The sequence below is a fragment of the Aphis gossypii genome, chromosome 1 (genome assembly GCF_020184175.1).
Source record: "Aphis gossypii isolate Hap1 chromosome 1, ASM2018417v2, whole genome shotgun sequence".
NCBI classification, from domain to species: Eukaryota; Metazoa; Arthropoda; class Insecta; order Hemiptera; family Aphididae; genus Aphis; species Aphis gossypii.
The window spans coordinates 14169014-14191531 of NC_065530.1; the positions used below are offsets into that span (position 1 = coordinate 14169014).

The window sequence follows — 22518 nt, forward strand, 5'->3', positions numbered from 1 at the left end:
ATTCAATAACTGTTCAAATTTATTTTTTATGATATTTATTTAATACCTATACAAATCTATAATAGGTAAGGCTATTGAATATTATAATGAGTTTTTTTTACAAATTTTTATTTTCGACATAATTTTATTTTTTTTAATGTATACTAAGTTATGATATTATGAAAAAATAAAAATTTATGAAATTTATATTAAAATTATATTAATTTACCTAACATATTATTATAGACTGTAGACACACAAATTGTTAATTATTATTTACTTGAATTAAAAGCAAATTATCAATAAATAGTTTAAAATTCCTAAATATTTTGAAAATGATATGATGAAAGACATTGTAAATACTCGGTCAGAAAAAAAAAAGTTGTACTTTTTAAAATAATTATAACAAAACAATTAAACAATAAAATCGTCTTTCTGGAAAATTGATATATTTCTTGTTTTTCCAATTATTTTGAAAGGTATCAAACTTTTTGTACATTTGAACCACTTAAAATACCAACTAGTTATTATTTAACATTAGAAACTATGCTCAATGTTAAAACCCTCAAAGCATTTTTACTGCTTCAAAGTGAAATGACCGATTACAAAACAATAACAATTTAAAACACGTTTCATTGTAAAAATAAATATAATTTGTTTCATTGTTGCTTCACTTAAAATTTTATTTTTCATTTATTTAGACGTAATATTACAACTTTTTCAACCATATACTTTATACGATTATCTAACATTCTGAGTGCATAAACGTAGCTGATTGTTACATTTTCCATTATCACTAGGTACTAAAAATGATATACTAAATTGCTAAACCATGTACAAAATTTCCGATTCACGTGTTCCGCGTTTCGTTCAACGAGTTAAACCTGGCGTTGCCGCGTTGGTGTGGCATAAACCTATTGTGTTAATAGAACATTTTGAAAATGAAAAAGAAAAAATATATCAAAAAAACCGTACATGTGTTTCTTCTAAAACGAATTTGAACTGAAGAGGTATTATAGGTGAATACGTATTCAGTGGCGAACAAAAATCCATCACTTTCCTTCGATATATTTATATATCATAATCTTTTTTTTTTTTTTTACACGCGTTAACAATCATTTACACTTAGGTACATTTTATAAAGAACATAACTATACATGATTGAATGATGGTACCTACCAGCGTAGGCACATCATATCTTATATCATACTTGAAGACGACGCGTTGAGCATTTCACAGGTCTATTTTCCATCATTTACGTATAAGCATTTATTTGATCTTTTCATTTTATTATTTTTATCAAAGAAAAACTGTCTTGTGTCAGTTTTTTTTTTTTACAAGACCGGTCGATATAATGATATAACATGTTATTATTATTTTTTCGTAACGATGTAGGACGATGCGTTATTTTTATATTTATAGAACCAAATTCTTGAAACCAGCGCCCATCACGTTGTCTTCGTCAACTCTCATGGAAACTGGTGTTTATCGAAATTAGATCTTGTAAGGCACGTTCTACGAAAACCATAATAATAGATATTCTATACACGCGTGAAGTGATGTGCTTGTGAACGACATGTAATTCAAATCATCTATGTTTATATTTATAACACTATACTTTAAAGGTCACATAGTTCCGATAATCTTTGACCAAAAAAAAAAAATTATATATTAGTAATAATAAACCATTTCATTTATCATCTAGACTTTCTGACGATTATACATGCAAGTAGACGATCACGACTTCGTTGTATATCTTCAATAACTGAATATAACCTTATTTTGACTGTAATGGGAATTTAAAATGACCATTATAATTTCAAATCGATTATGACGCGAGAATATAAATAACTCGTGCCATTTGCCATTTAGAATAGATAAGAGTATGTTTGTTTTAAAATGTCCTTTATATCGTCCGGTAGATATATTATATTTACGTGAAGCTAGGATAGACATATAACGTCGCACGTCCGGTAGTTGTGGAGATAATAGCCTACCGGATATCCGACTGCCGTTGCATCGGAAAACAGGTAGGTTTTGTGGACGAAATATTATAGAAAGAAACCACTCGCATTGCATTAAAATTATAATAATACAAAGTATAGTCGTGAGTACGTCAACGATATCTGAATCCGGGGGTCGCATTATGAAAATGATATATTTGAACAAAAAAAAAAGTATAATGACAATATTCATCACTTGAAAATATTCGTTTTCGTCGATACGTGATGTTGACGCGATATTAACGTCCATATCCAAGCACACCAGGGGTCGATCGACAACCGTCGCCACTGTTTGTTTGTAAATGTATTTTCACAAATAAAACATACCCCTAAATACAAGAGAATTACATTATTTAAGAACGATGTACTTATATAAATCATATCAAATAACATATATGAAGGTATTTCGCGGAAAACGTCGTAAACTCGTAAATCGCGTATTGTTGCACTCGACATTGTATTAAATCTAGAAATGCTTTTTCTATTATTAAAAATAGTTCCTTTTTTTATATTTATACAAAAATCAATTTTTTGAGTTAAATACATATAGATATCGGTTCGGTTGTATAATAGTGTTTTATAATTATTATTTAACGCTCGCGTTGTGCCCGTGTATGTGTTTAATCTAGTATATTATTATACACGTTTAATAAAATATGTTACACGTATTCAAAAACGACCGAAAGCAATTTTAAAATCGTATACGAAGTACACAAAAGTGTTACGTTTAAGTAATTTATGGTTTCAGAATCAATAGAAATTCAAAGGTTTGGAGCACGTTGTTATGCGTCAAGCGTAAGGCATATTCCGAAGTAGAATTAATTCGAGAGTTGTAGTTATGAACACATTATGAAAATGATTAAAATTGTATTTATATAGCTGTTTTTGAATAACGCGCACGCTAGGCATTGCAATATGTATAATGATTATTGTATTATATAATATACTATATAACTATATAAGTAGGTATGTTCTAAAAACTACCGCTATCAAACTTGAGAGGGGTTAGTTATAATACTTCGATGAAAAATGTTCATGATTGGCAAAGTTCTTTAAACAATAAATCGAAAAAAATTAAATTTACGATTTTTTGGTAAGATTTTTCCAAAATCCCATTTTTATGACCAGAAATCATACTAAGATTAATAATAATAGTATCCCAGTTATGATCAGAACATCAAACTAAATTCAAAATAGTTGATGTTTGAAGTCTAATTTGACTTCGAAAACGAAAAATTCGCAAATCTACAAAATAAACATACGATATATGTCAAAACAATATTATGTATATTATTGTAAACGGACTTGAATAATTAAATCACATGATGATAAAATCATGGTAATAGCTTCATCATTTCACTTAGAAACGAAAAAAGTTTTTTTGAGTTACACAATTAACTACGGTATTCGGTTGGTCATCTGTAGTCACATTGGTATATTTTTTACAGACGTTTATTCTTTTTGGAGAATAAATTTACGTATGAGTTATGTGTAGCGCAATGCTTTTAGGAGTGTTTACTACAGTAGTAGTATACAGTAAACACAGTAGGAGTGTTAACCTACTTTATAATGCAAAAACAAGACCTTTATTCTAGGTAATTTACTATATTTAATTGAAGTTTTTAATTTAACTGCATTTATACATTTTATAAAATATATAGGTAAGTACATTAAAATAAATATAATGATAATAATAATAATAATTTGTTAATTTTAATAAAGGACAAATGAAAATAGAATTAAAATATTATGTAATTAGTTATTAAATATTAAAATTAGATTAGGTAAGTACTTACGCATAATTTTAAAATGTTTAGGTTTGTTAATATCAAATGTCTATTAAACATTTAAAATTTAAATTCTATATACTATGCATATTTACTGAAATTTTTTTAAAAAAAAACGCTTTCTAAATAAGGTAAAACTATGATTACGAAACTCAAAAGATTAAAAATTCAAAATAAAAATAAAAATTATAAATAGGTAGGTATACTTGATAGTTGATAGTCATGTAAAATATGAATATTTTAAGTTTTAATGAGGTAGGTGCTATTTTGTATTCAAAACATTTTTATTTATTTTTAATTATTAAATAAAATTTGTTCGTCAAACATAATTAAGTTCTTTTGATATACTTTATCGATCGTTTTTTATTATTTATTTTTATTAAATTATTTTAATTTTTCTTTAATATAGGCCAATTACAGGAAAAAATATTCTGGTGTTTCTGGTTTTGATATAGGTAGTTTTCGTTGTAGGTACATCTTAAAATTGAAATATTGTAGAGATAGCATTAATTTGTTCAATTATTATATACTAACTATAAACATATTTTACAAGATTTTATCGATTTCAAATTATTAATTCGTTTTATAAATTCGACGAATATGTTCTATATAATAATTCAATTTTATAGTTTTTATTATAAAAAAAAAAAATATTACACTACTCTTTTGATTATTAATTTTATGATTATACAAACAAATTTACTGTCAACATTTTTTAGTTTAATGAGGGCGTATTAAAGGATGTTAGACAGACTTAGGCCCTACCTAGTTATTAGAACCCGAACCCTCTCCTCCAACCAATTTTAGCTTATATACGCAAATAATTTATTTATCTCCTGCAAACTTTTTGTAATTTTTTATCTACTTATGTTTAATGATAGTTAGGTACATACAAACGTGAGTCATTGTAATAATTGAAAATACGTAATTTTAATAAGTGCAATAACTCTAATTAAAGCCAATAAAATTAATGACAAAATACCAAGTAAAATAATGTATGTTTAAAAAAAATTGTAAATACTTTATTTTGTTAATATAGGACATAGGTTCTAACCAATACAGTATGAATTTTGTTTGTAATTCTCACAGGGATTTAGCCCCCCTCCCCTGTTTAACAACACTAAATACGCCCATGGGTATGTATGTTTTTTATTATTTAAATTTAATTCATAAATTATAAAAATAAAATCTATAATTAATAGATAATAAATAAGTTCCATATTAATTGTATTATGAGAACATTATGTCAAACCATATTTTAACATTAGAATGGATGAAAATGTCCTAAAATCGTAACCACGTATTTAAAAGGTATCACCATTATGACATTATATGTATGAAAATTTGACTTATTTCTGGAATTTATAGGCTATACTATAGGAAATTATAGGCTGCTATAGGTAGTATAGGATGAACACAATAATATATCTTTGTAGAACACCGGTATTATTAATTTTCCATTTCCCATTTTTTTTTTTTTTTTTTTTGATTTGTTATCTTACCTTAGGTAAGTAATGCGTGCATAGAGGTAGTTTCATACGTGTTGAGAATGTTGAGAATGACTAATTATTATAATGTATTTCCTAAACAAACAGCTGGGAACAAAATAATTGTTGGAGGAAATTGTGATGATTTGAAATTAATTTATAACATAAAAGGTATTTCCTTTAAGCTGGCATTAAAGTAAAATAACAAAATTACTCTTCGTTGCAACTTTTGCACGTTTATTGTGTTATCAACATTATAATTATCACTCGCTATTATGTTTATGTTTTGTAAACAATATGCTAAAAGAGCTTCATTGTTTTTAAGAAAATGAAAACGAGAGAAAAAAATCTTAATTATAGTGAACTATTCATAACGACACTGGAATACTTTCACGGGTCCATTTATCACGAATATTATACCCATTCAAGTACAAAATAAAGTACAATTGAGTAGAAAAAAAATTGTTGTCTAAGAAAAAACACTTTTATTTTGACGTGATATTTCAAGACAATTGACTAAATAGATATTTCAATTCACATTGGATTTTACAACTATTGAATTATACAATATGGTTATATTGATTTTTAAAAATGCATAGTCACATAACTTATTGGCTCTGAAAGAATTAAGTTTTCTTGTGATATTTACATTTATCTCAAGAATTGATTCAAGAGAATGCTGGAATATTCGTAATAATTAAAATATACGATAAATATACTTTGTGCTATAGATATCACAGTATTTGAACATATTATACTAATACTATATTACTATTATTAAACTATTTAAGTATTAATAATCATATTAAACAATTAAAATTAAATACTAAACAAGTAAACAATACCTAATTACTTATAATAGTATCTAAACGATGTGTTGTGAAAAATGCTTTAAAAAAATATATATTTTATAATTTACCGAAATACTGGTCTCATAGTCTCAAAAATCACTTTTATACAGTACCTGTTTCAATAATTACTTACAAGAAAAAAATAATTCAAATTGTATTGTTATGTAAATATTTTTCCAAGGCTACTAAAATATGATTTACTACGATTATGAGAATGGATGGTTAACAGACTACATAGAGACTTTTTATCATTTTACATTATTGACATTTTATTTTGGTTATAAAATATTATGTTCTATTGATATCATCAATTTTTTTAATAATTAAATGGTTGTTGTATAATATCTTGTAAATGATATTGGTAAATTATTCAATATCTACCAGAAAGTTGTATTTAAAAAATGTATTTTAAAGTTTAAACATAATCTTTTTTGAATAAATAGTATTTAAAAAATATTCAATTTTAAGAAAAGTGTTTGTATACCGCAGTACTTACCCAAATTCCAAATGGTTTACAATACTGTTAAAAGTTATACATGATTATGATTGTCAAGAGTATTCATAAGAAAAAAGTATTGGCAATAGACCTATTTTAACATAACTTTTGAAAATATTATAGCGTATTTTGATAAAAATCCAAAATTAAAAAATTCACATAACAAAATTCTATTTATGTAACGTAATCTTGTTTATTTCATAGTTCAAAGAAGAATATTTTTTTAATTTAAAATTTAATCTTGAACGAGTACCTATTTAAAGTATTGTTTTCCTAAATGGTTGTTCACTACTCCACTTATCTAATCTTAAGCTACTTTAAACTCGTTAAACTAATTATTCAACATAATATGATGTACCTATGAACTTATCAGAAATATTTTTACTTCAAAATATAATATTAAAGATATATTATGTTATTATTCAAAAAAATAAAAAAAATACTACATAACCACAATTATTTGTAGTAGTGACTTCTAAGTTTAAAGTACAGAGAGTATAATTCTAAACTGCTTCGATTTTCCGCTGTCCAATACTTTGTAATATTAATAATATTACTAAAAACTATTTTTTTAACCGAATTTTGAAGCACCTCCGTATTGCCTTCATTGAATATGAAGTACACTTACTTCCCTCATCCTGTCTTCACAGCAATAACATAATATCATTATCTCGGTGTTTTCAGGTATTCTAGTATTTTTTTTTTTTACGTCAGAAGCTTTAACGGAAATTATATTTATAGGTTAAGTTTATTAAATTTTCAAAACATCAAAAGATAAATCGTTGAGATTTTACATTTTTAAGTTTATTATTAAAAATTATTTTTTTCTTGATACTAGAGTTATTATGCCCGCATTTCGAACCTACGTTACCTTACTATTCATTGAACTATATTATCAAATTTTCCTATAATAATACATATTGTGTTTAAATTTATTTATCGTTAATAATAAGTTACTTTGAGAAAGTAGTTAGAATATTTAAATATTTTAATAAATTGTTGATTTATAATTGTTTTATAGGTACAATACCAATGTTAACGGATCGCAAGGGATCGCAGTAGCAAAGAAAAACTTGAAAAACATTCAAGTTTTTTTTTTTAATTTTATAAAATATTTATTAATATATATTATTAATAAACGACTCGAACTACCTATACTAAGATTATGAATTTATTTTTAATCAATAACTTGTATTCAAGTTAATATAAATTTAATGTATACGATCCGTTACAAAAATATAGCGTTATATTTTAGACGTATTTACTACAAATGCTGTGAAATCACGAATGCGTAACAGGTGGTTAGATATCAATCATTTAAGCGTGAGCGTTTTTCGGATAATTATTGGATGGTTTGAAGGCAATCCGACTACAAAAAATCAGTACGTGTGTTGGGTGTGAATGTCTGATAATTTTTTTTTTTTGTATCTAAGTTCGTTTAGTTTATAGGTCTTTATCTAAAATGAGCAAACATTAAATTTTTAAATTTTTTCATAACAATTTTAAACTGCTAAAATTGAGATAATTTATATTTATAGGTAGTATTTAAATTTATTATTCATCACTTTTTTTTTTTTATGAAATATATAGATTGTAAACAAACTAACATATTCTATATTCTATTTTTTTTACCATTTTAATTCCAGCATTAATGGATTTTTCTAAATTATGTTCTATATTATATAAAAGATTTAAAGACATATTAGTTGTTTTTCTTTTGTATAATGGCCGTGTTTAAATTTAAAACTTTGAATGGAAAAACATATCTGACAACATATTATCATGCCGCGCTTATAATGAATTGTGTTAAATTTAATAAATTTAATTCTTTAAATAATAACACAGAGCTTATCCTCTATATTTTTTTTTAAATAAAAAAAGTATGGTGGTATCAAGTAAATAGTATTGGATTGATTTTTTCCAATGTTAAAACTTGTTCTGTTAAAACTAATTGGTTAAAAATGACGTATATGTATTATAATAATATATATAATATATATATAAAATAAAGTACACTTTTAAATTTTAATCACATAAGCCATAACTAAAACTAAATGGATTTCAAGTTGATTTTTTTTTGTGTATAGTAAAATCTGGACAGTTTTACTTTTTTTTGTTATCTCAAATTTTAGGTTTTGTTTTGTGTTTTTTTTTTTTTGGATTATTTTACATAATGGTTATTTTTATATACTCAGATACTCATATTCCAAAAAATTGTATTTATCATAAATTAGTATTTAATTATTATAATAATAAAATTTTTTACCGTTTTATATGAATTTATTTATAATTATTTAACATTTTAATAACATCTTTCTGTAAATGCCTTAAAAACAGTAAAAATAGATTCATAGTATAAAATATAAATAGATAAATTTTATCTTAAAACAAATCAAAAATGTTATTGAGTATAGAAATATTCGTAATAATATAAAATACGTAGAAGTTTAAGTTTTCGTGAATAATTTTTTTAATGTTTAACTAAATGATTTATGTTATTTATTCTTTAAATAAGTGATTTCGTCTAAATTAGAACTTAAAATAACTGTAAAAAAAATAATTGTCTTTATACATTCTTTAGATTTTACAGTTTCAGTATGAATTGTTTATAAAAAATCTTGGGATACATTTTCAAAATTCGGAAATAAATAATAAAACGTTTGTATGAATTTTATTTCTAACTACAAAATAATTTGTACATTTTTGAGATTTTGATAAATTTTATGAAAATTTTAACTTTCAACGCTTATTTAACAATAAATTGTTAATATATATAATATATTGATAATAGATTTTTTAATATTAAAAAATTGAGGAGTTTTGTATTACATTTTTAAGCATTACTACCTATCATATAATTTTTTAATAAACATCAAGTTTCCTTATGTCAATAAATAACTCAATAATAGTAAAAATATTGAAATGATTCTAAGGGAAAAAATCCCGTTGGCTTCTAGAAACTTTATAACCTAACTTTCATCACTTCAGCCCTCAAATTTTATTTTTTTATCGCTCTAGGATTTTGCCACGACTTAGAAAAGATCACAGACATAATATTATATATGTCTGTGGAGAAGATATATATAGATAGGTAACTATCATAGATCTTATAGTTTATACTACCTACTAGATAAGCAACGAGCGTATGGAATGCATAACAAGATAGAGGGCGCTGTTTGATTACCCGATTACTCGTACGCACGGTAATATTGGTAATTCCTTAGCATGGGTTATTTATATTGTATATTTGAACTATAATTAATGATTTATTAGCTATTTTATTAATTACCTAATGTCACAATTTATTGTTACACAAATATTTCTAATATACATATTATGCACGTCTGTCGTCCAAAACGGCTTACATCGCTGCGGGATGTTGTTACGCTGTTCATAATGCCGTTGTTATCTACAGTTTCTGTCTAGTAGTACAAGGTCTATGGCACGGACTAAGATTAACAGGACTGGAAACGAAACTTTATCATTTGAACAAGATCTGTTACGCAAAGTCAATGAACAATTGTGGCGCTGTCTGGTGTTATAAAATTAAACAAATCACTGAAATACTGAATACAGTTCATGAAGCTGATGAAAAACAAATTTATTTAAACTATAAAAGTATAAAATAAATATCTTACTATAACAAGTAACATGTAACTATGTAAGCATTGTTTTATTCTGTGATGTAAGGTTTGTACAGTTGTACACATTGACTAGGAGATGGCGCCACAATCGCTCGTTGACTTTCCGTAACAGATGTGGATCTTTTCATTATATTGTGCAGTATTGTTCGTTTCCAGTCCTGGTAATCTTAGTCCGTGGTCTATGGTAACTATACAAATAGAAGATTTCAATTCATTTCAATTCTCAGATAAGCGACGTTAGATACACCACCAAAAAAAAAACGAGAAAATATTATAGTAATTAGTAGCTTTATACCCAACTCATCACTTGGGAGTAATTCGTATACGGTACACAAATTATTATTTTGGTACACATTTAAATGTTCTCTTTAGAACTAATTGAATTATTATAATATTGATCAAAATTATTACGCAATAATTAAACTCGTTTATTGTGTACAAATCTTTTCTACTGCGTCATCTGCTCGACGACCAATATAAAAATCATTTTATTTACGCCGACAGACTACGCTAGATGGCTCTGCTTTTTTATTCCACTAAGACATGTCCGTGAGCCACGTTAGTTATGGTTTTTTTTGGGTGTCTGGAGCAGTATTTTAGAGTTTATCATTAAAAGAGACTTCTGTAAAGATTAAGTCTATTGTCTAACGTATTTCGATCAAAGTATATCGGGTCCTAAAGCGCCGATTATGGTAGCTCTTGTTATCTGTACTGCTAGGATCAAGCGACTAGTTTGCGTTTTAAATATCGGTCGGCAAAACAGTAATGATCAGGAATCGATGCGTTTATTTCAGGGTAAAATCTGTAATTTATGTGTCGTTCCTAACATCACCACGATGATGAACCGTGTTCAAACACTTTTGCGTGAGGGGTGGCTGATGGTCATGGCTAGAATTACATGCTACAACCATCAGCGACGATGATCTGCAACCAGACTCGTGTATACGAGATAATACTGGACAGTGATTGGACTACCTGAGTGGTAGATTTTAATTTTATAAGTCGTTTATAATAAATTTAACGACCTTTAATTTTAGTCATTTGAATGTGATATGATTAATGTATGGTTCGCGAAAACCTAATCAATAACAGATTACTACTTGTCCCGATAGGTCTCAGACTCTTAGATAAAATAAGAAAAGGACTTTCTTAAAGAAGCCAAATATTACTTATTATGCATTTAAAAACCGTTTATATGCAAATAAGCAATAACAAATTGTAAAATACAGAAATATTCAAATATTATGTAGCAAATACATGTCAAAAAAGCGGATAAGTGGGTAGGTACTGATCTGCTGTACATTAGGTACCGAGTGGATCACTATTATGTATTATATATAGGAGTGTTAAATTTGAATCCAATGTTATCATTGTATACGAAAAACAATTCTGAACGAAGAAAACTCGAAGTATCATAATAGGAAAAAATTTTAAGTACGTTTGAATTTTAAATTTTTACGAAATAGCGTAACGATAACGATATATCCTCAAACGATTTAAAATATTTGTTATTTTTCAAGAAGTATAAATCGTAGATACTTGAAAATGTTACCAGTTATTTAGATTGGCACTTTCTTTACGTGGTTTAATTTTCAAACTATTTTGACTTCTTTAAAGCTATTTATAGACAACTGAAATTTTCAATTTTTCTGAAAAAGTGTCGATAAATTTTTTTTTGGCTCAATCAAAATACTTGAAAATTTAATAAAAAGTTCCTCATAAGTTATTCTTATAGTGATTAAAAAATTATAAGAATACATAGCCATCATTTTTTTTATTAGCATTTGAAGTTCAAATATTGACAAAAATTCATCAAAACCATGAATATTTGCAAACATTTTTGTAGGTATATTTCATAAAAATTTTTGTATAAGTAGCTAAGAGTTGAAAATTCAATACGAGATTTTCCATAAGTTAAGCTTATAACAATTATAATAGAACTTAAATTCTGGTGTATTCAGGCCATTAAAACATAAACCACTTTTTTCACCAACCATTTGAAATAATATCCTAGGCTAGCAAATCATCTTCGTTCAGAATCTTTTTTCGTATACAATGATACCTATCATTGGGTTCAAATTTAGCATTCCTATAATATGTAATAATGATCCATAAAACACCTAATGTACAGCAGAGCGGTACCCACTTACCCACTTTTTTTTACATTGATTAGAAAAATAAACTATCTGTAATATTTAATAGTTAAATATGAGCGAGAAAAAGAATATATAAGTAAAGTATAAACGCTTGAGGAGAATACCTACTTACTCAGCAGTAAAACCATCACACGATATTATACATCGTTGTAAAATCAATAGGTACAATGTACATTTAGGTATCTCTTCGCTTAGAAAATTATACCAATAATAGTATTACATTCTAAAATGAACATTGCTCAATTCAAAATAGTATTTTTTTAATTTTAAAGTTGTAATAGCTTTATAGCTTAATATACATTATAATGTCATTTATAAATAAATTTATATAACAATAGGAAATTTTTGTTTTGTATTGGATATAGAATAAACGTCATTAAAATTTGAAGTTTTACTAAATCGAAATTTCATACAAAAATGCATAAATATTTTTATATGCCTATTGTTGTACCTCCTACATTTATAAGTATGCTATTAGTAAATATTTAGTACAATAGAACTTCGATTATCTGTCAGGTACCGGACTAAAGCCCTGACGAATAATCTAATAGACGGTTAGTCGGATGTATTGAATTTTTTTTTTTTTTTTTATGAAAATAAAACAAAAATGATTGATCTTTAACTTTTAATATAATTTATCATACATTATCGAATAAGTGTATCGAATTTTCAAACTATATTTTCAGCATCACAGAAATTTTGAATAACGATAACAATTTTTTATTTATTTAATAATATTTATAATTAAATATTATGGTTATTCGGAGTAGTTAATTACTAATCAAGTGACGGTTAAACGAAGTTCCTCTGTAATCTATAAAAGTATTTTCAATACTATTAAATTGTTACGAGTATAATGTAGCAATTTATACAAATCTTTTCTCGCTTCAAGTGGCAATTAATGGTTAGTAAATATTGATAAAGCCATCATTATCTCATAATGAAACCAAATATGATTTGACATTAATATGCGTAAACAGACATTAAACACTTTAAATTTTATGCATATTAATTTTTAATGTCACTTTATAATACCTATATTATTGTTCACATACTTATTGCCGCTAGTACGTACATTATATTTTAATGTATATTTCATCGAAAACATTATATAAAAATACGTGAGTTATTATTAAAATAATAAAAACATCAATACGACATTGGCGGTTACGATTAAATTATACGTTATATTACTTCTTAATATGCAAACCGAATCTTCTTTGGAATATGTGCTGATAAACTATCGATGGATGTTCGTGATTTTCTTTCTTTTGCCGTGTACCGTGTTGGGTAAGATATGGTCGGTGTTCGAAAAAAGTTTATGGTCACGTCATTCCGGACTGGAACACGAGAAAAATGTTAGCAATATTCAACGTCAGGTGAGCGTCTGATGTTAAATAATTTGTGCACGTACCTATATAATATAATATGGTACCCGCTGCAATCGTACCGATAATTTGTTTTGTAGATCCGACATCGAAATCAACATGCTCCCGACCGAGTTATGTGTACGGCTAGACCAAGTTGGAGGAGTATGACTATAGCTGACATGATTTACAAAAAATACATGTTCAATATAAATGTACATCTGGATGGAATCATTTCGATCGATGCTAATTTACGAGTAAGCAATCTAGATAATAATATTGTTCATTATACAACAATATAAAATTCAAGTATTTACCCAAAGCACCTATGTTGATGTGACGTTAAGCATCATAGTATTTTTGATTCTAATAACTATATTATTACAAACTAATGTGCATTAGATAGTCCGAGTAGAGCCGGGTATTACCATGGGGCGATTGATTCCCATTTTGATTGAATCCGGTTGGACGGTGCCCGTGGCCTTAGATATGGAAGATCTAACCATCGGTATAAATAGTTGTAACAATCCAATATTGTTTTATTTTGGAAACAATAATTCACAACTGATTTAAATATTTAGGCGGTCTCGTTATGGGAATTGGATTGGAATCGTCATCGCACAAATTCGGAATATTTCACGAATCATGTATACGTTACGAACTCATTACGGCCAACGGTGATTTGATTATATGTTCAAAGGTTCAGTTACTATTCATTTTTAATTAAATGTTTAATTTTTTTATGCATAAAATCCAATACATAGTTATTTATTTGATGTAATTTAATTGATGATTATGCACAGTCCGTGAACACAGACATTTTTGAATCCGTACCATATTCGTATGGCACTTTGGGATTTTTAACAGCGGTCGATATTCAAATAATACCAGCGAAAAAGTATACGTTCTTAAAATCAATAATTTGGTTATTATTTAAAGTAAGAAACCGTTTTTTAATAATTTAGATATGTAAAACTTAAGTACCGTCCAATTCGTACTTTGGAAAAAATGGAGTCTAAATTGATAGTGGAAACTAATGATTTAGAGCATAACGATTTTGTTGAGCTTTTAATATACAACAAAGACGAGGGAGTTTTGATGACTGGAAAAATGACAGATGGCCATAAAGACACTAAAGTAATTCTTAAAAAAAATATTATTTATAATTATTATTATTTAGAAAAATGTATTTTACTTATTTTACTTAGAAGAACGTGAACAGAATTGGTCGATTTTACAAACCATGGTTTTTCAAACACGTCGAATCATTTTTATTGACATGGAAAATTGGCGAGGAATACATTCCACTAAAAGATTATTATTTTAGACATAATAAATCATTATTTTGGGAAATTCAGGTCCCTAAAAAATTATTAAAAACATTAATTGTGTTTTTAATTAATATATGATCTATATGTTTAGGATATAATACCTTTCGGTAATCATCCAGTTTTTCGTTATCTACTAGGATGGTTGATGCCAGCAAAAGTGGCTTTATTAAAATTGACACAAACAGATACAATCAAACAGTTGTATGATAAACATCATTTTATAGATGACTTCATACTACCAATTTCTACTTTAAAAAAATCTGTTCAACAATTTCATACAACTCTTAATGTAACTAACAATATTTGATACCTAATTATTATTACCACTAAAATTAATACAGTATATAAATTATGATTGATTAATTTTAGATTTATCCGATTTGGGTGTGCCCAGCAGTTTTGCGTCCAGGAAAAGGTCTTATGCATTCACATACAACAGTAGACGATATGTATATTGATATTGGCTTATATGGTGAGCCTAAAGTCTCCGAATATAACGCGACTATTGTAAGAGATTTAGAAATATTCGTACTCAAATTAAAAGGGTTAGACATATTTTATAAATATTTATGTTTTTTAGAATATTTAATACTACTTAAAATAAACCCAACTTAATTTGAAACTATTTTTCCATTTTATTTAGATTTAAGATGATGTACGGAGGTACATATTTAAACATAGATGAGTTCAAGACAATGTTTGATCATCGATTGTACGACCGAATAAGACAACATCTTGGGTGTGAATCAAACTTTCCAGAAGTATACGACAAAGTAAATAGGAAAGTTAGAATATAATACATTTTTAATTTATATTAAATAAAAATTGATTTATAAAATTATTATTATATTTTAACTATTCATATTTTATGAACAAATCGTGCCTTTATAAATGTTGATATTTACATATTTTATATTATGTAACCTCTTTTTTCCAAGAAGAAGTATGATTAAAAAGTAAAAAGTAAACTGATTCGTTATCGATCGTAATTCAAATGGTACCAACAGATAAGAATTTGTTAACAAATATAAAAAACAAATTTATCAACATTATTTCCGTCAACGATTTAAAATAATAGTATAATATTGCAGTTAATATTTTTAACAGTAAAATTTCCGTTGAAATGGTTACTTGCAAAAAATAATTATCTATTATTTGTTTTTTTGCAAATGTTGGTTTACAAATAATTTAAAATTCAATGTTATACTATTCTATTGTACGTATGATTTATATAATTATACTAAAATAATATAGTATATAATATTGAATAATTATAGATTTATAATACTGAATTCGTATAGACTACCTAACAAGGAAAGTCATATTAAATTAAATATTTATATTTTTTGTTGCTTATCAAATACCATGAAATCTTGATCGTTAATTTAAAATAATACTATTATGATAAAATAAACAATGCTGTAACTCATGCCTTGGCTTTTTAATCATAGGTAACATAACCCTTCTTATATGTAATATAACATTGAGTTTTTCCGAAACGACGTAGCACTTGAAACACAATGGTATAACTGTGTCGATATGTACGCCAAACCGTTTCAAGACATGTTTTTTTTATTTGATGTTTCGCGCCGATCCGTTTACCTACATATTCGACACAGTTTTTATGACAGTGTTGTTTCAGGCTGATCCCAGACAATATTGTAATATATGAATATATTACTTTTACTTTGAACTTTAAAGTTACGTGATGTTTTTGAAAAAAAATGCTTATAATTTATTTTATTTTTAAGTTTTTACTTTTTTTGAATGATAATATATTTGTAATTTCATATTTAGAAGCGGGAATATATTGCAGAGGAATTCTTATGTGTATAAATCGATTTTTGAATAAAGTATTTATTTTAAATTTAGAAAAGCAAACTAGTAAATAAATTTTTTTAGCAAGGGTATTAATTTAAACACTCGTTCAAAATTCAATTTCTAAGAATTAGTATTCCTAAAAAAAGAAAATATACATTCAACTTCTAATAATAAATTTTAAATAAAAACGATAACTTCTGTATATATATACATTTTAAAAATGTTGTTTTTTAATGACTTTAAATTTAACATTATTTTGTTATGCTAAAAAAAATATTTTCAAAAACATTACTTTTAATCAATGTATGAATGTTAACTACTAATAGATTGCTTACTGTTTCAAGAGAACAATCCATGTATAATGATGTAATTTTAAAGATGTCTATCATAGAGACACGTACCTCGAGTATAACAGCAACATATTTAGCATAAAACACTGTTAATTAGGAATAATGATTATTATTTATATTTTTGCACGTCATAAAAAATGTAAAGTAAGAATATAATTTAAGACCCACATAGGTTATTTTTGATATTTTAATATTAAAAAAGATACTTATAACTTGATTCAAAATTAAAATATTAAAAAAAAAACTTTAAGGAAGTAGACTATAATAAAAATAAATAATATATATTTTTAAATCTGACAACTGCAGGTAAATTTACTCTATTGTAAAAAATAATACACTAAAATGGATTATACTGAAAGTAAAACTGGCGATGTCAAGACTCTTACAGCTAGCACAGCACATGCGCACATGCAGCGTCCTCTCAGAACACACACTTGTAAAATTAAATGTATATTTTATACTTTTTATAATATGAAATTTAAAACTATAAGTAGGTATGTAAATGACTGAGTTTTTATTTTTGTACCTCAAATTTCTCACCCACCCATAAAAATCAGTTAAGTTACACTCGACGTCACACACACACAGTCCGAGCGCCACTAACGAACAGATCGGAATATTTATCACACGACGCGTGTAATATGAGTTCCGTCGTACCACATAAAACGCAAAGGGGAACGGATATAGTACTATCGCTGACATCGAACGACGACCATTTAAGATGATGTTTCGGTGTAATAACAATAATACTACGACGCATTTGGACGACATCGGTTCAGAAGACGTCTATCTTCTTCATAATATCTTTCTTCTTATTTCTCATCGTTGATTTTTGTCTTTTCGTTCTAGATATTTTATTCTCGGTTTGCACATAAAATCTTAAGAAAAAAAAATAAAAACAAACGGTTTTAGCTTTGTTTTATTTTCGTATCCCGGAATTTAAAATTTTTAAATGTATATTATATTAAGAGAAAAACCAAACGGGTATAATAATTACCGTCGTTTATATCGGGCATGTGCTTTTTTATTAATTCGTCCATCTGTCCGGCGCAATATTCGAAACAGCAGTGCACATATTATTATTATTTGCTTAAAATTTTTCTATTGAAATGCGTAAAATTTTGTGTTTGTTTCTTATTATTCGAAACCGTAAAAACGGTCTCGCGCTGTTGAAATATGTATTGATGCAAAAGGGATTAATATTGTATAAGTAAAGCGGCTTTTGAAATTAAAGGATCTCTTCCTACCGCCTTAATCAAAATTCTGCGAATTCTCTTATTCACGAGTATAAAACTGTTTTGAGTATAAAAATTGTTCTTATTTTTCAACTAGTTCTCTTTTACCTTATAGTGTAATGTGTTTATATTTCAAAGAAATATAAAATGATATATTATTAATCCAATTTTGTATTTATTTTATTTGAAAAAATATTTACACAAAAAACTATGCTTTTCAAAAATAACTTTGTTATAGGTAATTGAATATATTACGTATATGAATTTATTATATGGTCTAAAATTGACAACAACGCGAGCGCTGTGATTCTCGGCATTTGCTATTCGCATGAATTGACCGACAAACTTTTATTATTGTGGTGTCGTTGTAATCTGAAAATGTTGGTACTATTTTTATCGAAGTTAATAATTTATAAATAATACATTTTTTATTTTTTTTATGTAAATATATTTTAATACCTAACAATTATTTTTAATTTACTAAAATATTAAATAGGTACCTACATTCTCGTTCTCACTCATCTCCAATTTCCTTGTATTTTTTTATTTCAAAATTTTTCAGAGATAGTAACTTTTTTATATTTCTGCGCTATATATCCATTTTTCTTAATTAAAACAAATATTATAACACAATATGGCTTATAAATATGTTGTAACAATCTGAAGTTTGGCCTTGAATATTACGGGGCGAGAGTTGCCTATTTTTGTAACTTCTTCTAATTATAATTTTTAATTGCAACAATTTAACTCAATTAAAACGTTTTATTATTAAATTAGAATAAATGCGCACTACATTAAAAATTATAATTTTGATTACTATTTGAAAAAATAAACCAACTTTTATAAATACTAGCTATACTTGTAAACCTACTATAATAGTATATCTTGATAATTAAAACAACAGAGGAATGTGTCTAATATAATTATTTGAAATAAATCTGTATCGATAACTATTTACTATTATATTATAATCAATAAAATGGTCACACGAGACATCCGTGAGATTTTTACTTATATAGTTATTCACGTTGAACGAATTACAACTACATTTTATACTGAAATAATACATAATATTATCTTACTGTCACACTTAGAAATTCCGATATCGTGTGCTTGTATGAACAAAAAAATTATTTATCTATTACCTATTATGTGTGTGTACTTTATTATTATTTTTTTCATCCTAAAAAATTCTATCACCTGTTTTTCGCTGGATTCGACAGTTTGACGACGTGTTTAGCGTATATTTTAGTCGAATAAGTCAATAGCGTGTTACGTTTGGCGTAACAAGCCAATATCGGTTTGCGGTGCTTTACTGCTTTACATAAATATTATATTGTAGGGGAAAAAAATAAAGCTAATAGAAATGTTCAAAAACTTCACTTGGCGTAAATCAATACTTATATTATTTTTAGACCCTGCCACATTTTCTAAACTTTTGGATGACCGAGCGCGCACCAAAAACATTAAAATCCGGCGATGTGGAAAAATGTTCCGATTTCACATAAGACGTATAAATACTTCATATCATTAAAGGTTTCTGTAAATGACTTTTGTAAGTTGGATTATTGGATTTGACCGAGGTTGAGATTTGTTTTCTTGTTGATGCTTCCGTTTTATATTTTCCTGCAAAGAATATTGAATAAATGTTTAATTATAATATCGGAAAAACGGAAATTTTCACTCAAAATCAGTTTTTGACCAAATCGATTTTTTATATGGTTGTAACTCAAAATCTAATGACTGTAATAAACTACTTGATATTTTTACCAAATTTATATATTAGCATTATCTATACATGGTTAATTTTTCAAAAATATTTTGACTTTTTTTGAGCTATTTATAGACAGCTGAAATTTTTGATTTATCTGAGAATTTTTTTTGAAGTGTCGATAAAAAATGTTGGATGACCAAAAAACTCGAAAATTTAATACGAGTACAAGGTTTCTTATAAGTTGTTTTTTTTTATAAACGTTTTTAGTTGATTTTTTTATGAAATATGTCAAAAATGCAAAAATTTGCAAGTATATTAATTGTAGTTGAAAAATCATAAATTTGTTAATGTTTATATCTATAAGGTTAAAAACTCAAAACCAAGTTTTCCATAGGTTTTCCTTTAAATAGCTTTAGAGAAAACTCGAAACAGCATTATACAAAAAATGTAATGTGCGTTTGAATTTTAAAATTTTTACGAAATTGCGAAACGATAACGATTTATCATCAAACGTTTTTAAATATTTGTTATTTTTCAAAAAGTATAAATCGTAGATACTTGAAAATTTCACCAGTTATTTAGATTGGAATTTTCTTTACATGATTTAATTTTCAAAATATATTGAATTTTTTTGAGCTATTTATAGACAACTGAAATTTTCAATTTTTCTGAAAATTGTTTTGAATTGTCGACAATTTTGTTTGGCCCAATCAAAATACTTGAAAATTTAATACAAAGTTCTTCATAAGTTGTTCTTATAATGATTAAAAAATTATAAGAATACATATGCACAATTTTTTTATTAGCATTTGAAGTTCACATATTGACGAAAATTCATCACATTCATGAATATTTGCAAATTATTTTGTAGGTACCTAATAGGTATAGGTAATTCATAAAAATGTTTGTATAAGTAGCTAAGAAGAGTTGAAAATTTAATACAAGATTTTCCATAAATTTAGCTTATAATAATTATAAAGAGCTTAAATTTTGGTGTATTCAGGCTATTAAAACATAAGCTACCTTTTTCACTAACCATTGGAAATTATATCCTAGGCTGACAGAACATCTTCGTTCAGAATCGTTTTTCGTATACAATGATACCTATCATTAGGTTAAAATTTTACACTTCTATAATAATAGTGATCTACACGGAATATAATATACAGCAGAGTGGTACTCACTTACCCGTTTTTTTTTTTTTAAATATAATTTTATAAGAAAACAGCATAAAAATATTCTTGATTTATTTTTTCTAAGAGGGCTTTAGTGTTTCAAAAATAATTTTCATTGGTTAAAGACGATTTCTTGCACTCGCTTCTCCAAATGTCGGTACTAGCATTATATAAAATAATACTCTTTAAATATGTCTTTAATTTTTGATGCGGAAATTATTGTGCAATCAACTATTATTTGTATTCATTAAAGTGAAACTTTATCTTTTTAGAACAACTTAACCTTTTCATTGATATTGATACTCTTCATAAAATAATAAACACATTTGTTTTCAAATTAATTATAATTTTAAATCTATTTTCCCCAAATGACATAATTATAAATTTAAAAATACAATTTGTAGAAATAAATAACACAAAATGTTTAAACATTCAAATAACTAAAAATTAATTAGTAAATAGTAATATTAGTTTATTTTAAAAAGAAGTATAATTTAACATTGATTTACTTGACCCGATGATATTATATTGTAAAATGTCAAGTGTGAATCAATTAAAACTTTCACGAAATATAATTCATTTAAGACAAATAAAAAATGAAAAATACATTATTAACCTTAATTGTATAATTATTCACTTATAATGTACGTAATATTGTTATTCTGTTTTAGAAAATTTAAACCTTTAAAATATTTTAACGATTTTATAAATTAACAATTATTATGATAACGCTTTTCACTTCATCAGTTCATATTTATTCGTGTGCTATAATATTTTCCAACGCAATTTTTAAAGCTTACGGCATACTATTTCATTTATGTTAAATGTGTAATCGATGCAATTATATTATAACTAGTGTTTTCTGTATTTTATGCAACTCTACATGCTTACTTGTAAATTACTTGAGGATTACGAGAGAAAAATATGTCTATTCATATTTATGATAATAATATTATGTATGATTTAATTTTAAATTTTTACAATAGCGTTTGTAATTAAACTTAAATTTTAAATAAAAAAACATATTTTTATTAAAATCTAATAATAATTTATTAAATATCATACATTTTTTTTATAACAATTAGACGTTATTTTATGTTATAAATGATTTAATATCTGTTA

The 22518-nt window shown here is 25.9% G+C and overlaps 1 protein-coding gene across 2 annotated transcripts; it reads left to right on the forward strand.

Annotated features, from left to right (window-relative positions):
* Positions 1–13422: 13422 nt before the first annotated feature.
* Positions 13423–15978, forward strand: LOC114120652 (delta(24)-sterol reductase-like). 2 transcript variants are annotated; one of them, XM_027982623.2, is made up of 10 exons: positions 13423–13782; positions 13872–14027; positions 14173–14278; positions 14352–14470; positions 14574–14668; positions 14736–14907; positions 14982–15128; positions 15193–15390; positions 15471–15646; positions 15745–15978. In XM_027982623.2, exons 1-10 carry the CDS (start codon positions 13606–13608, stop codon positions 15896–15898), a joined length of 1500 nt encoding a protein of 499 aa, XP_027838424.2. In that variant the 5' UTR covers positions 13423–13605; the 3' UTR covers positions 15899–15978. The 2 variants fall into 2 exon arrangements, with proteins under 2 accessions (XP_027838424.2, XP_027838422.2); XM_027982621.2 differs by having other exon boundaries at positions 13424–13782; positions 14979–15128.
* Positions 15979–22518: the final 6540 nt, after the last annotated feature.